Source organism: Falco biarmicus, chromosome 14 (assembly GCF_023638135.1).
Source record: "Falco biarmicus isolate bFalBia1 chromosome 14, bFalBia1.pri, whole genome shotgun sequence".
NCBI classification, from domain to species: Eukaryota; Metazoa; Chordata; class Aves; order Falconiformes; family Falconidae; genus Falco; species Falco biarmicus.
The window spans coordinates 15,569,069-15,582,585 of NC_079301.1; the positions used below are offsets into that span (position 1 = coordinate 15,569,069).

A 13,517-nucleotide genomic window follows, 5' to 3' on the forward strand; every position below is an offset into this window, starting at 1 on the left:
ACAGCCATGGAGGAAAACAAAAGGCCCTCTCACATCTATTCTATAGTACCTGAAAAGTTTAATTTATTAAGCAGACTGTTTAAATGCTGAACAACAAACATGGTGGAGCACTGGGGGAAGCGAGGGGTTCTGTGACCAGAAAAAAATACAGGAAGAATGGCTTCAGCACCTAGAATACACAAGAAGGTACCCTATTGTCTGTACTCATAACAAGACCAATCTTGCTGGTATGAAAAAGACAGATTCTGATGAAGTTTCTACAAGATGCCTGGATTTGGGTAAGGGCTGATTCAAATAATGCACCCAGAAAAGTAATTAAATAGGTATAAATAATGTATACAATTGTTTATGTAATTATATCTGACCCCTCACCCTAGCAGTGAAACATTAGGAAGATGATATACTTGAAATCAGATCCTCTACTGAAGAACTTTCTTTTGGCTGCCTTCTAGAAATGTAGTTGGAGGATAATTGCGATTTTGCACATAGTTGTTTCAGGACAGAATCTCAAGAGAAATTTCCTGAAAACAAAACTTTCCTATGCATCAAAGCTATTTATCAATTGTTTTGTCATCTGAGATGAAATTAAAGTCATAAACTTAAACTCAGGACTATACCCTGACTATTCAGAAGCTAAGGTCAGCCCAGGCTATTTGAAACCACAGTTTCTGTCAGTACCACGTAAATTCAGTGATCTATGAAATGCACACACTACCTAGTAGTGGAATTCAAGGTGTTTGTACTAACTATTTAAGCTCCAAAGGACTGAGATTCTGAAACAGCACCTCTCAGCGTGTCATGCAACACTGCAGCTGCAAACAGAAGTAAGCCATGCAGAACTCGCTTCACAGAAGTCTAGGAAGAGGCTGGAAGTGTACTGTCTTGCAAGAACTCCGAATTTGGAAAGCTCTTTGCCACATGGCCTTCTTTAACCCTCCAGATATATTTTACAACATTTGCAGATGCATGGTTATAAGGTAACACTGGAAAGTTGAGATTTGATGGAATTAAAAATTGGAAGTAGATGATGAAAAAAGTTAATTGTTACTTAAGCGATTCAGTGTAATTTGTTACTTTAACTAGCTAGCTGAAGAACTTTGGGAGCACTCATTGCGTGTACTTAACCCCCCCCCCCGAAATATTGCCCCATATCAGGCATATACAGAGATATTTATATTAATGGAGTAATTAGCAAGGCATTAACTTTCAATTAATCCAAACAAAAAAACCCAAAACCACAACCCTCACACACCAGGAGTTGCATAAAATCAATTTTAAAACTGCTCTAGAAATTTTTCTGGATATTCTGTTCTATTTAGACTCTGTCTTATAGGACATTTGGGCATGAGATCTATCAGTGCATGGTATTATATGCTTTGTAAGTTCATATCAAGATAAAAATCTGAGCTTTGCGCTGAGAAAAGAAATAAGATACTGCACATACATTATGCAAAGATTACTAATTTCTACAGGTCATCCACAGTCTGAAAATACACCATGGCACTTTACTACAGACTGACTTTTAATTCTTCTATTACATGTCTATTACTATGTACAGCCCACTGGCCTGATTTTCCATTTTGACTTCATTAACATTTCTACCCCAATAACGCTTGCAGAAATCAGTACTGTAGTGTGAATGAAACCATTAAAACAAAATCATATTTGCCTATAAAGAAAGTCACTTCAGGCAGCATATTTTATTCTGTCCTTTTCCCACAGAAAGGTTTGTGGCAATTATAATTGTTTTTAGGGCTAGCTTGTAATCATCAGCAGCTTCCCTCACAAACCTCCATTTTTGTCTAAACATTTCTCTCTCCTGCCAATTCAGCACAAACACTTCAGACATTAAGATCTGGTTTTAAGGCAAAGATACATTAGGCAGAGTATACACTGCTTCTAGCAGTGAAAATACTATTTTTGTGCACTGTAGCAACTGCATTAGGAAACTGTCATCGTTAGTAAGTTATACATACATCACCCTTCACTAACACACATACTGTTTCAAGAAGTTACTGGAATTTTCTGAATGTTGGCTGTTAATTTTTTTCTGAGTATAAAAACACAAAAGGGAAAAGAACTCAGATTCAGCAAAGCAGGAGAGACACACCCCCCCCCCACGCTGACCAAGTCCAGTTTGAAAAGGTTATTATTGTTACACTGCAGCACTTGTATTTCTGTGGCATAGCTCCTTTGAACATGTCACATTAAACAACTGCAAGGACAAAAATACTTTCTCATAGCCAAAGAATTTTGTTCATATAAGCGCTTCCATGGTGTTGCTGTTTCGGCATAGACAGTCATCAATGCACCTTTTTATTCAATGGAGCTTTGCAGATAGTCTGGGCCTTGACCACATACACTAAAATAGTCTAAAGTCAGATCAGGTAACAATGTGCTTCAATGACCTGGAAGAAGGTGTAAGCAGTGCACAAACAATACCTGTATTATTAATCAGGAAGCAGAATCAGATTAAAATTCAGTACAAGAGGCCTGTCTTTATGACCCCAATACCTGAAATCAGGGGTTAGATTTTTATTTATTTTTTAAAGAAAGGTTTTAACTAATTTTGGTATTAGGCTTTGTAGACACAATCCAAATCTAAACAGGGAACAGTAAGAACTTGGATAATAAGGCACCTTTCAAAGCTAATATTTAAGGATATATACCTTATCAATTCATTTTAGCTGTGGATCACCTTCTATTTTATTTCTATGAAGAGCTATCTTTTTACAGCTATATTTCATGGAATCAAAACAAGTTTCTGCAATACTTAACCAATTGTAGCAAATCTCTTCATCTGTGAATCCCCTGGGGTTGGCTGTGTTTTAAATGGGTAACTGGCTTTGATAGCATACTCTTCAAGAAGAAGTACCGTGCCAACCTTAATACTGTTATACCATTCAGGACACAGTGAATTCCACAAAACCATTGACATCATGCCTGAACCATCAGCAACTTCAAAGTAAGCCTAAAGAAAAAAAAAAAAAGGAGGAAAAAAAAAATAGAGAGACAAAATACATTCATCTTTTATTTATCATCGTTCTGGTACATATTTATTTTGGATAAAGCATCAGCTACTTGACTCATGAAAAATTTCTCTGAGGATTATAAATGGGTATAGAACATGTTCCAAAACTTGTACTGAATACTAGAGTTTAAGAAATCCCCTCATTTCCACATAAGAATTTTTCCCTAGCAACTCCAGCCCAAACTCTTTATCGTTCCAGTGCTCAGTAATTGCACATGGTGTCAGTTTCACTCTGTGGATTTTGGAGGAGGTTGGGGAAATACCATGCAAAAGAAACAATATTGAAAAGATGCTTCTGTATCAGAGAGAATGCTGTATTTAGAACAACATTTCAAAATATCCATGAAGGACAACTTGTATTTTGGAAGTTGAGGTCTTACAGAAGCATTTGCTAAACATTATTCTCAAAACACAACACAAATCTTATTTTAGAACAAAAGAAAAAATGCAGAAAATTTGCATTGCAAACCACTCTTTTCATTGAAGTTTTTTTCACGAAAAAGCTTTCAACCTGTTTGGTTGGTTTTTTTTTAACCGGGTGAACTTTGAATCCCTAACCGAGCAGATCACTGAGCAGTGAAAAATATTTTTAAATGCTTCTATAATGGTCTTAAAAGGTAGTAATCCACTGGAAAAAAATCTCAGCTCCGTCAAAATGCTTCATTTTATCCATTCACCTGCCAGCCTCAAAAAAACAACTGCTTCTGTTCCAACTACAATCCCACTCTTCTTTAATTCTTGAATACATATAACACCTTATGTGTTCTTCCCCCTTACTGCTTCTAAAACCCTTTTCCTTATTCCAAGTTCAATACAGAGATTATACAAATCAACACTTGTTAGTTCATTCTAATATTCCTAATTAGTCATGAACCACGCATCCTTGAAAGTAAGGTGTATCGCAGAATCTTTTGTTATCCCATTATTTTTATTGAATAACAACAGTTAGGCACACACCACTATCTAAAGGAGGAATGCATAAAGGAAAAAGCATGTAAAAACCTGTCTTCTAACTTCTTTAGCTAAATTGGCTCTGCACCCAATACCAGGAAACGTGGCTGATGAACTGTCACAAAAGTTAGGAGTACCTATCTAGACTGTCTACTGAGAAGTAGCTCCAATAAAAAGACCCAGATTTATCTTCACATGCAAAGGGAATGGAAATGTGGAATAGGAGGGCACAACAGTCCTTCACTAAGACATTTCATTTCTCTCTCTTCCCATGCAAGAATTCATGAGTTATTAGAGTCTTTGTAAAGCGTTGCCTGTATGGATTCTGGCTGGGATAGAGTTTATTTCCTTTGTACCAGCCTGCATGGGTGACTAAAATAGTGTTGCCAACACACCAATGTTTTAGCTGTTGCTGACCGGTGCTTGCATGGTGTCAAGGTCTTGCCCTGTTTTTCACTCTGCCAGGCCAGCGAGTAAGCTAGGGATGGGCAAGAGGCTGGGAGGGGACACAGCTGAGACAGCTGATCTGAACTGACCAAGGGGGATATTCAATGCCACGTGACATCACGCTCCGATATAAAATGGGCTGCTAGCCTTCCTAAATACATCTGCATCATCTGACTTCCCTGCCCACCCCTCTCCCCCTTCATCTTTTGAAGCTGTCTTTATCTCAACCCATGGGTTTTTTCTCACTTTTGCTCTTCCAGTTCACTTCCTCACTCCCCTAGAGAGGGCAGGGGAGAGCAAACGACCAGCTGGTAAGTGCTTAGCTGCTGGCTGGGACCAGCCTACCACACCTCCTCTCTCTGCTTCGAGAAGCTCTACGCAATTACAAGTAAAATATATTAGGAATCACAGGTAAAATATATTAGGAAAATCATTAAGAATGTTACAGTAAAACAATCTATCTGAAAGTCACCAGGTGAGAGAATTAGGGGATACAAATTGTTACAATTTATTTACCTTGCTTTTTTTTTTTTTACATCCAGTTTCCAAAGCATAACCAGAAACATTCAAGCTATTAAGCTACTAAAAAACACCAAATACTTTTTTTCTTCACAAAAATCTCAACTGAACTATAGTAACTGAAACATATCTGCCAAAGTTTGTACATACAATCACTAAATTCACCATTCCCTGCTCCAAAGAGCTCAGCATTTTTACGATAAAGTAGCTACAACGTGAATCTTAACTTTATGTGCTTACTGTATAGGAGTAATGATTTCCAAATACCCTACAGCTATGTGTTTGCGTGTTAAACTATGTATTTATCGCTCTTTACCTGATAAGGCATATCCACTTTTTTCTCTGGTTTCCCGTAGTACCTTAGTCTAGATTTGTGCAGGACTCTCACAAGAAGCGGATGGAAGTGAACATTGCTTCTCCAGGTCATTTCCAGCTGACCAAGAGAAGTCAGCTTGGAGACTAAGGTTAGAGGAAAAAGAAAAAAAAAGACCAAAAAAGAGCATTTGTGACTGAGCATTTAACTTTTCAGGAGTAAAGTGCACAGGCCATGACGTCACGTGTACTTTCTTAATGTTTCTAACATCTAAAAAGGCTCACTTGCTGATAGCATACCCTGTGAAATCTTGTTCTGAGCTGTCTGCACACAGCATAGTTTTCTTTTAAAATCGAAAGCGAGAGTGACAACACATTTAAAATGACACACAAGTGTCAGATGTGCAGAACAGCTATTACAAAAGACACAGGCGTTAGCCTGCAAGGGCATGACGCCTGTGCGAAGTCCTGCTTATAACTCGCCCCTCACCAGGCTTTGTGGACTGGCCCAAGCCCCTCGGTGCTGACCGCATTTTGGATGGCAGCTCCCAGGTGCCAGCACCCACTCCCACAGACCAGTCGAGAAACTACTACCAGAAAGGATGTTCCCAACACCTCAGAAGACCAGGTGCAAGCACCATAGCTAGGTATTTTCAGTCAGATACTTATTTTGTCAAATACAGACAAAACTTATTTTGTCAAGTTTAAAAAACCCTCTCAGCATAGCACAAACGCGTCAGCTGTAATAGGTACAGCAGGTCCAAGGCGAGCAGAGGGCCGCTTCAGGCTGGGGAGCTCAGCCCAGCTGGCAGGCAGTGTGGCGACCGCGCCTTCTCACCTCACGCGTGGCCCGGGCGGCTGGAGCAGGCCCGGCCTCCTCAGGGTGCCCCGGGGCTGCCTTCCACCTACATCCCCTGCTCCTACAGCCGCCTGCTCTCCACTTACCGTCGACGTCCACCCGCGCTTGGGCCTTCTCCGCCACCCACATGTCTCCGTAGGGGTCCTCGTTGTTCCACAGCGGCAGGTAGTGCTGCCTCTCGCCGCGGAGGGGCTGCCGGTGGTGGCAGGTCGGGACACTGGGGGGCTCGGCCGCCCCCACCGGCTCCAGCTCCTCCAGGCAGAGGAACCCGCAGTTGAGGCGCTTCTCGGCGTACAGGTAGGAGCCGCGCGTGAGGCGCAGGCGCGTGCCGGCCCGCAGGTGCCCACGCTGCACCAGGCCGCTGAGGCGTGGCGCGAGGTGGCAGCGCTCCTGGCACTCGCCGTCCGCCAGCGTCACGTCGTACCAGTACTGCGGGGTGGCGCGCGGCAGCCCCTCGCCCAGGTACCGCTCCACCGCCACCACCGTGACGGGCGGCGGCTCGGCCGGCGCCACGCTCAGCTGCGAGGAGCCCTGCGCCTCCTCAAACACCCGCCGCAGCCACGAGGCCTCACCGGCCGCCGACCCCCGCCCCTCCTCGGCGGGGTGGGCGCTGCCGCCGCGCTCCGGCCCGGGGTCCTGCATGGCAGCTTCTTGGCGGCTCCTCCCCTCGCGCCGCGCCCGCCGCCGGGGGGCGAGAACCGGGGCCGGGGCCGCTGCTGGGGAGGGGGAGGACGGCGGCCTCCCCGCTGTCACGGGCCGAGCCGCCGGGCCGCCGCCATAGCGCAGGGGCGGGGCTGGTGCGCGCGCGCGCCGCGGCCCATTCAAAGCTCCCAACGGTCACGGAGGGAGAGAGGCGGGGCCGGCGCGCGCTGCCGGCCCCGGGGGCGGGGGACGGTGACAGCAGAGCGGCCCCAGCGCGGACAGCACAGCGGGCCGGGCCGCGGAGGAAGCGGCGGGGAGAAGGGGCTGCCCTGGCGTCCGGTCCCCCCCGCCCCCTGGCCGCTGCCGATACCGCAGGGCCCGCTCCCCCGGCGGGCCGGCGCCCCTGGCTTCCCTGGCGGAGAGGCGGGGGGCTCAGGGCGCGGGGGGGGGGGGGCGGTTGTTGGCCCACGGCGGGGCCGGCCCGCGGGTGCCCCTCCGCGCCGGGCCCGTAGGCAGCGGCCGGGCCTCCCGCTGCACCTGCCCCGGCCCCGCGGGTGCGCGGTGCCCGGTACCGCGCCTGCCGTCAGGCGGGACGCGTCCGTAGGGCGGTGAAGCGTCCAGCTCCTGTAACCGCCTTCACCCTCCTCCTCAGGCGCTCCTGTATGTGAACTCGGCGTTCGAGTTGCAGCCCAAGTCCTGAGCAAGGCTGGCGTGGCGGTGCCTTCTTTCGTGGTAAACATGATCTGTTGCGTTGAGCGATACAACCTCATTCACGACTTAAAAACGTGAACATTGCCCGAACCCCTTCTCACCGAGGTTGTTCAGGCTGTGACTTCACGTCACATCCAAGCCTTACCCGAGAAGTTTGTGGCACAGGCTTTTTTCCCCCCAGCTATTAAAGGAACCTGTGGATAAAATAACGGTGTGTGGCCTGTTCCCAGCTTCTGCCTGCACTCCCATAGGACTTGCAGAGAAAAGGGATTTTATTTCTAGCAGAGGTAATTGTTACGTGTATCGCTGTTGTGAGGATTTTTTTTATTATAAGTTACTGTGGTTTCCATCATGAAAACTATGTAGCTGTAGCTTTTGTGGAATGATAATGGGCTGATAGTAGAGTTAATACTTTATAATTTTGGATAAATTTGCATGCATTGCAGTTTCAGATACAAGAGGTTTCTCTCTTAGGAACTTGTTACTTTTTTTCTCTCCAGCAGAGGTCTAGCTAACATACCAATTTCAGCACTGGAACAGGGTTAATCTGTTTTGCTGAAGGCATGTCAACAGCGTGTTTTAATGACTGGTTACGTCTGTGAGTTCCTCTGGATGTGATTTCCCTGCCGTACCCGACCAGTGGGACGGATGTGATTGTATTAGAACCTGGAAGTTCAGAAACACTTGAAGAATCAGTAATGAATGGTGGTGAACCATCACAGAAACTTTGAGCTCAGTGTGTTCTGTGGAGCCTGTTCCACTGGGGCATGTAAGCAGCTCACTGAAGACTATGATTTTTCATATATGTACAACCAAGCACGCTGAACCGTACCAGTGTCGACCTCTGGTGAATCAATACATAAGTCTCAAATTCTCAGACATCATTAGCAGCCAAGTATCTCAGTCTTCATTTACAATGCACCTTAAGAAAAACAGCAATTAGCCTCTGTAGTGATGCTGGCGATGAATGGGCTATGCTGCATAGGAGGATGTTATTACATTCTGTTAAACATTACATTTAATATATGTTGGAGAAATACAAGGCAGAAAAGAGTAAAAGGTGATTACCTGTAGATTAAAAAAAAGAAAAGCACTATTGTGAAAGATAGTAAAGCTTACTGTAAAACACAGTTGTTCACCACAAAGTTTTGAGGACAAAAATGGAAAAGGCTTTCTAATAGATTTTACCATTATCTGCTAGGTGCTTATGTTAAATCAACCTCAAAAATAACAGGAAGCGATTAAATAATGCTAAAATAACATTTGAGGTGATTATCCAGCAGACATTCTCTTGCCTTTTAATCAGCTCTATACGCTTTGAAGAGCAGTTGAAGAAAGTGGTGCGCTGTCATCAGGAAGATCTGTTACACTTCTGTTATGTGAAACCTTGATTTATTGCACAGGTTTTAGGATCTATAGAAGTCTTTCATATAGATTGCAGGTTTGCTTATGTTTCATTTAACTTAAATACAGCTGTCTAAACATGGAGCTGAACTTGTAAGCTACCTTTTGTGATGGTCTTTGGGGAAACAATTTCATTCCAGAGCAACTTGCTACCATGAAACAAACTACTATATGTAAAACAAATGTAAAACAAAGCTAAAATTAAAATGCCTTTTCATTTGAGCTCCAATAGCAATAGAATCATAGTATCATAGAAGATCTCAAGTTGGAAGGGACCCATAAGGATCATCCAATCCTTTGATCCTTGCAGAAGTCTTACTAAAAAAAAAATTAGTCTAATAGATAATGCAAATACAGTAGGTAATACAAAACTATTACAGTTTAATGTATTATGTAACTTGCAGTGTGTGCGTATGTGTGTGTGTGTAGCTGTACCTTACTGCCTCGCTCTACTGTTTGGCAAATAGTTGTCAATTAAAGAAGATATTTTAGTTTTTCCTGCTGTGAGACAAAACCCCAAATGCTTTCACTTTGGACTGGCATTATTTTGTTTGCAAAAGTGTGGTTTATGATGGTGAGATACAAACTGTTTTATCTATGCCTTTAGGGGCAATGTGGGTAATACAACTTCATTGGGGCAGCTCTACTGTCAAGTCACGGTAAGTTTGCAGGCTTCTTAAGGTGACGCAGTTTCCACCAGGGAGAGAAGAATTCTGTGTGTTACTTACTAGTGCCTGCTAATTCATGCCTCCCCTTCCTGGCTTTTTTTGGCTACATTGCAGATTCTACAAAAAAAAAAAAATGGTTGCTTTCTTATGTTGGATAAAGTCTAGCGGCCATCTCTCTGTTGCCTTTTGGCACCTATACGCTGATTTTGTGCAGCACCTTACAGAATATACAGCACAAACCCAGATGCAGACTTAGAAGTATATAGGGCCAAGATGAAGTATGTCTGGTGTAGGGGAAGGGGACTAAGTAAATTGTGTATTAGCTTGATCCTGGCTGCTGCCTTAAGAAAGGGCAAGAGGAACCCTGGTCTCATCTGTTGACTGGAATCCAATATGCGCCTCCTCCATGATTTTCTTGTATGCCAGAAGCTGTATCAGATGAATTGGTATATGGATGGATGCTCCTTTGTCTCCAAGTGGGTTCAGTTTCTAGCAATTCACAACCTTCTGGTTTCTTAATAGTATTTTAATTGAACAACTTAGGATGAGGACTGGGGGAGGATCATGAACAAGGATGATCAGAGAAAGGCTAATTTAATTTTGTTGTAAATAAGTTGAATTTTAAGTAGTGCTCACACAAATGAGGGCCATAGTTGGACCCAGTTTGCATTTTGTTTAGTCAGTATTTCCCACAGAATATTCATATTTTTAAGGGTAGGGTGAGATGACTACTCTTGGTGGCTGGTACACCGCTGATTCAGTGGGTGTGCTGCCTATCTGCGTGTCAGTCAATGCCAGCGAGTGGGTGCGCCGGGAGGAGATTTTAGTGCCTAGCCAATGCAACACTTCCTCTGATGTTGCTTATGGCACCTGCCATAGCGATCAAGCTTAGTATATATATCAGATAAAAATACAAATAATGTTGTAGTCCCAGTCTAGACAGGGTAGATCAACCCCCACACCTAGGAACTGCAGGTTCGATTTGGAATTGCCTTTATTTGCTGTCACCTCTGGGCATTTTGTCCAGTTTTACTTTGCCTGCAGACTTCTACCAGGTGTCACTCGTCCGGATTTCGGCAGCGGCGGTTCCCTTTCACACACCGCCTTTCGGGCTGCTTTTTGGCTGGGCTACGCAGTCCAAGCCCGGAGCTGCTGCTGCAGGAAAACTTCTTGTGACGCGGCCGTCCAGGCTGGAGCAGCGTGCCTGCTAATGGCCCGGGAAACAGGCTTTTGTAAGGGCTCATCCTGAGCACAGGGCAACATCTATTTTTATATTTTTAATAGAAATGGAGCAGCCCTAAAGGGGCATGGCAAATGAGCTTCTCTTTTCACTAAAGGGAATGGCAAAAGGTACAAACACCCGTTTACTGACCACTCCTCTGGTTTTGGTTCCTGAAGCTTTTTTTTTTTAAATAGAAAAGCATGTCAAGTTCACTTACCCTGTTTTGTTTGTGATGGGAGAAGTTTGTTTCTGTCTTTTTGCAAAAAAACAAACATGGACAAGACAAACACTGTCCCTAGCATTTTTCCTGGAAACTGTAGAACCATCTTGGCTGAAGTTAAGGGGGCAAAAAAAAAATAAAATAACAGGTAATAGTTAATACAGAAGATGAAAACTGTAGCCTGCTCTGAAAAACCTGACAATATTAGAAGCAACGGGAAAGCCAGGGTCTTAAGATCAGCACTTCTCACTGTACACGTTGCTAACCTTTGGCAAGGCAGCACACATCTGCAGTCAGAAAACAATAAAGGATCACCTCAAAAGAGTAAACCCTTGGATCCTTACCTGCAGTTCTCTTCACATCTATGCGGCTGGATACAAGATTTTTCATGCTGGTTCTAGAAATCAGTACTTTTTATGTCTTGGTAAGTTTTTTCACAACATTAATGAAATCTTCCAGTCCATTGATAATGCCTATATGAATGGCTGTCTTTTTTTTTTTTTTTTTAATAGCAGAGTCAACGGTGCAGAACTGAATCACAGGTGAAGCAAGAAGCCAGAATTCTTGCTCTTCTCTACTGAAACAGAACAAGGTCTTAAAATAAAAAGATTAGTCAGGATGAGTTTGGTAGAATGCTCTGGATGATGCTCTGTTTGTGTTAGGAAAGGAATGTACTCTGAATAATTAGGAAAGGTTCGACTGAATGTACTCTGAATAATTAGAAAAGTTAAGGCGGGCAGCTGAAGGAGATGAGACCATCAAGTCAGGAAATCGTTGAACAAAGAAAATTGAAAGGTCTGCTCCACCTGGATCCCACCTATTGTGAATGGAATGATTAGGTGTCAAAATCAAATGAGTGTGTATATAAAGATGTTGTGTAACCTCTCACGAAAACTGTATAAAATACCTAACTTTTCACTGAAAACTTTCGAGCTAGTTTGTCCGGTGTGAATTGGATAGCTCCCCAATGTTGCACGAAATAAATACCTTTGCTTCTTAAAGACAAAATTAGTCTCTGAGCAGTTACTCTGTACCATTTTGGCATCACTACTTACGACAATTATTCCCCATTTTAAAGGAGGTGAGCAAATAAAAAGGAGAGAAAAAAATCTGCCCAACAGAGAATTGTACTGGAACTTAAACCTGATATATTTCCTCTTGTGCTGGGAAGTGAAACTCACCTGAAGTAACTGATAAGGAATAATCCAGATGTACTGTATCACTGAAGCTGGGAAGTAACTTTTGGTGGAAAGAACAATGATGACTGGCAAAACTAAGTTATCTACCCAATCAAGTGACCATGGTGTCTTTAAACTTGTAATACAGATCCCACTCCATACCTCAAATGCTGGAAACAACGTGCTCTGCTAGCTTAAAAGAGATAAAATATTGATGAAAAATAATACTCTGCATGTTAAAAAATGACGAGAAATTTTGCTTCATGCCCTCACCCCTTCCAACCCCAGCACTGGCATAAATGACAAAATTCCTAATTCTTAAGTGGTGCAGCTACAATGTGCTATCACACCTTGTTATGTATAGCAATAAATTTTATATGTGGCAACAAAGACTGCATGAGCATACCCAAGAAAAAGTGAACTGGGCTAACCTGGCATTTGGGTTGATAAACATACATGTTCTTGTAGCATCAATGACTGCAAGCTGTCATTTTGCTCTAGTTCCACTGCCCTTGGTCCCACTGGGTATTTGTGTAAAGAGAAAGGCAGAAACACAGAAATTCACTCGTGAAGCTCATTAGCAGCATGCACAGCACCACGCCAGCTGTCGCCCTTACCGGCGCTCTTCTCGGCTGAACCCTCACACTGTCACCTCAACATCTTCATCCCCTGCAAGGAAATATATTCACTGTGTCTCTGTAGGCAGAGGTAGATGTTTCTCTAGGGATACTGACTGGATTTGGAAAACAGTAACAAAGCTTTCTGCGATTTTTACAATAACTTACGCCAGTATAAAAGAATTTTACAAGCACAATACTAGTTTTGATTTTCAGAGTATTTTTTATTACTGTTTCAGTTGTACAATTTCAAGATTAGGAACAATACATAATGTACAGTACATGGCTTGCGTTGTTCCCAGGGTTTAAAGTCCTGTGTCAAGGTTCAGGCTGCAGAGTAGAGTTTGCCATTCCTAAAATGAAAGCAGGCACATACAATACTATCTTGCTGCAGTACTAGTGCAATCACGTTTTGGCATATGCATCATTAGGAGCACCAGCTGCCATTAGATACTGCATGTACCAAAGGATTACTGACGTGGATCCTTCACACTCTGCACTTCTGCCCCTGTAACATTTGTCGACATCAAAGTGACATCACTAGAAAAACACATTGTTAAGCAGTTCACTCCTTGGTTTTAAAAGTGTTAGCAAAAGAGTACAGCTAGAGAAACACCTCACAGAGTTGAACTACAAATCTGATAAACATTTTGCATAGTTAAATTTACGTCAGGATAGACTTGGGTCTCTCGTTTTTTTTTCCTCTAGCCTTTGAACTGAACAGTTATTCACAACA

At 43.3% G+C, this 13,517-nt stretch overlaps 1 protein-coding gene across 1 annotated transcript in view; it reads right to left on the reverse strand.

Moving 5' to 3' along the window:
* RADX (RPA1 related single stranded DNA binding protein, X-linked) overlaps positions 1-6,925 on the reverse strand; it is a 28,624-nt gene extending 21,699 nt beyond the window's left edge. Inside the window, exons 1-3 of the mRNA XM_056359520.1 lie at positions 6,206-6,925; positions 5,265-5,407; positions 2,779-2,971 (exon numbers count right to left, since the gene is read on the reverse strand). Coding sequence (XP_056215495.1) covers positions 2,779-2,971; positions 5,265-5,407; positions 6,206-6,761 — 892 coding nt within the window. The 5' untranslated portion in view covers positions 6,762-6,925. The remainder of the gene's footprint in view (positions 1-2,778; positions 2,972-5,264; positions 5,408-6,205) is intronic.
* Between the last annotated feature and the right edge of the window lie 6,592 nt (positions 6,926-13,517).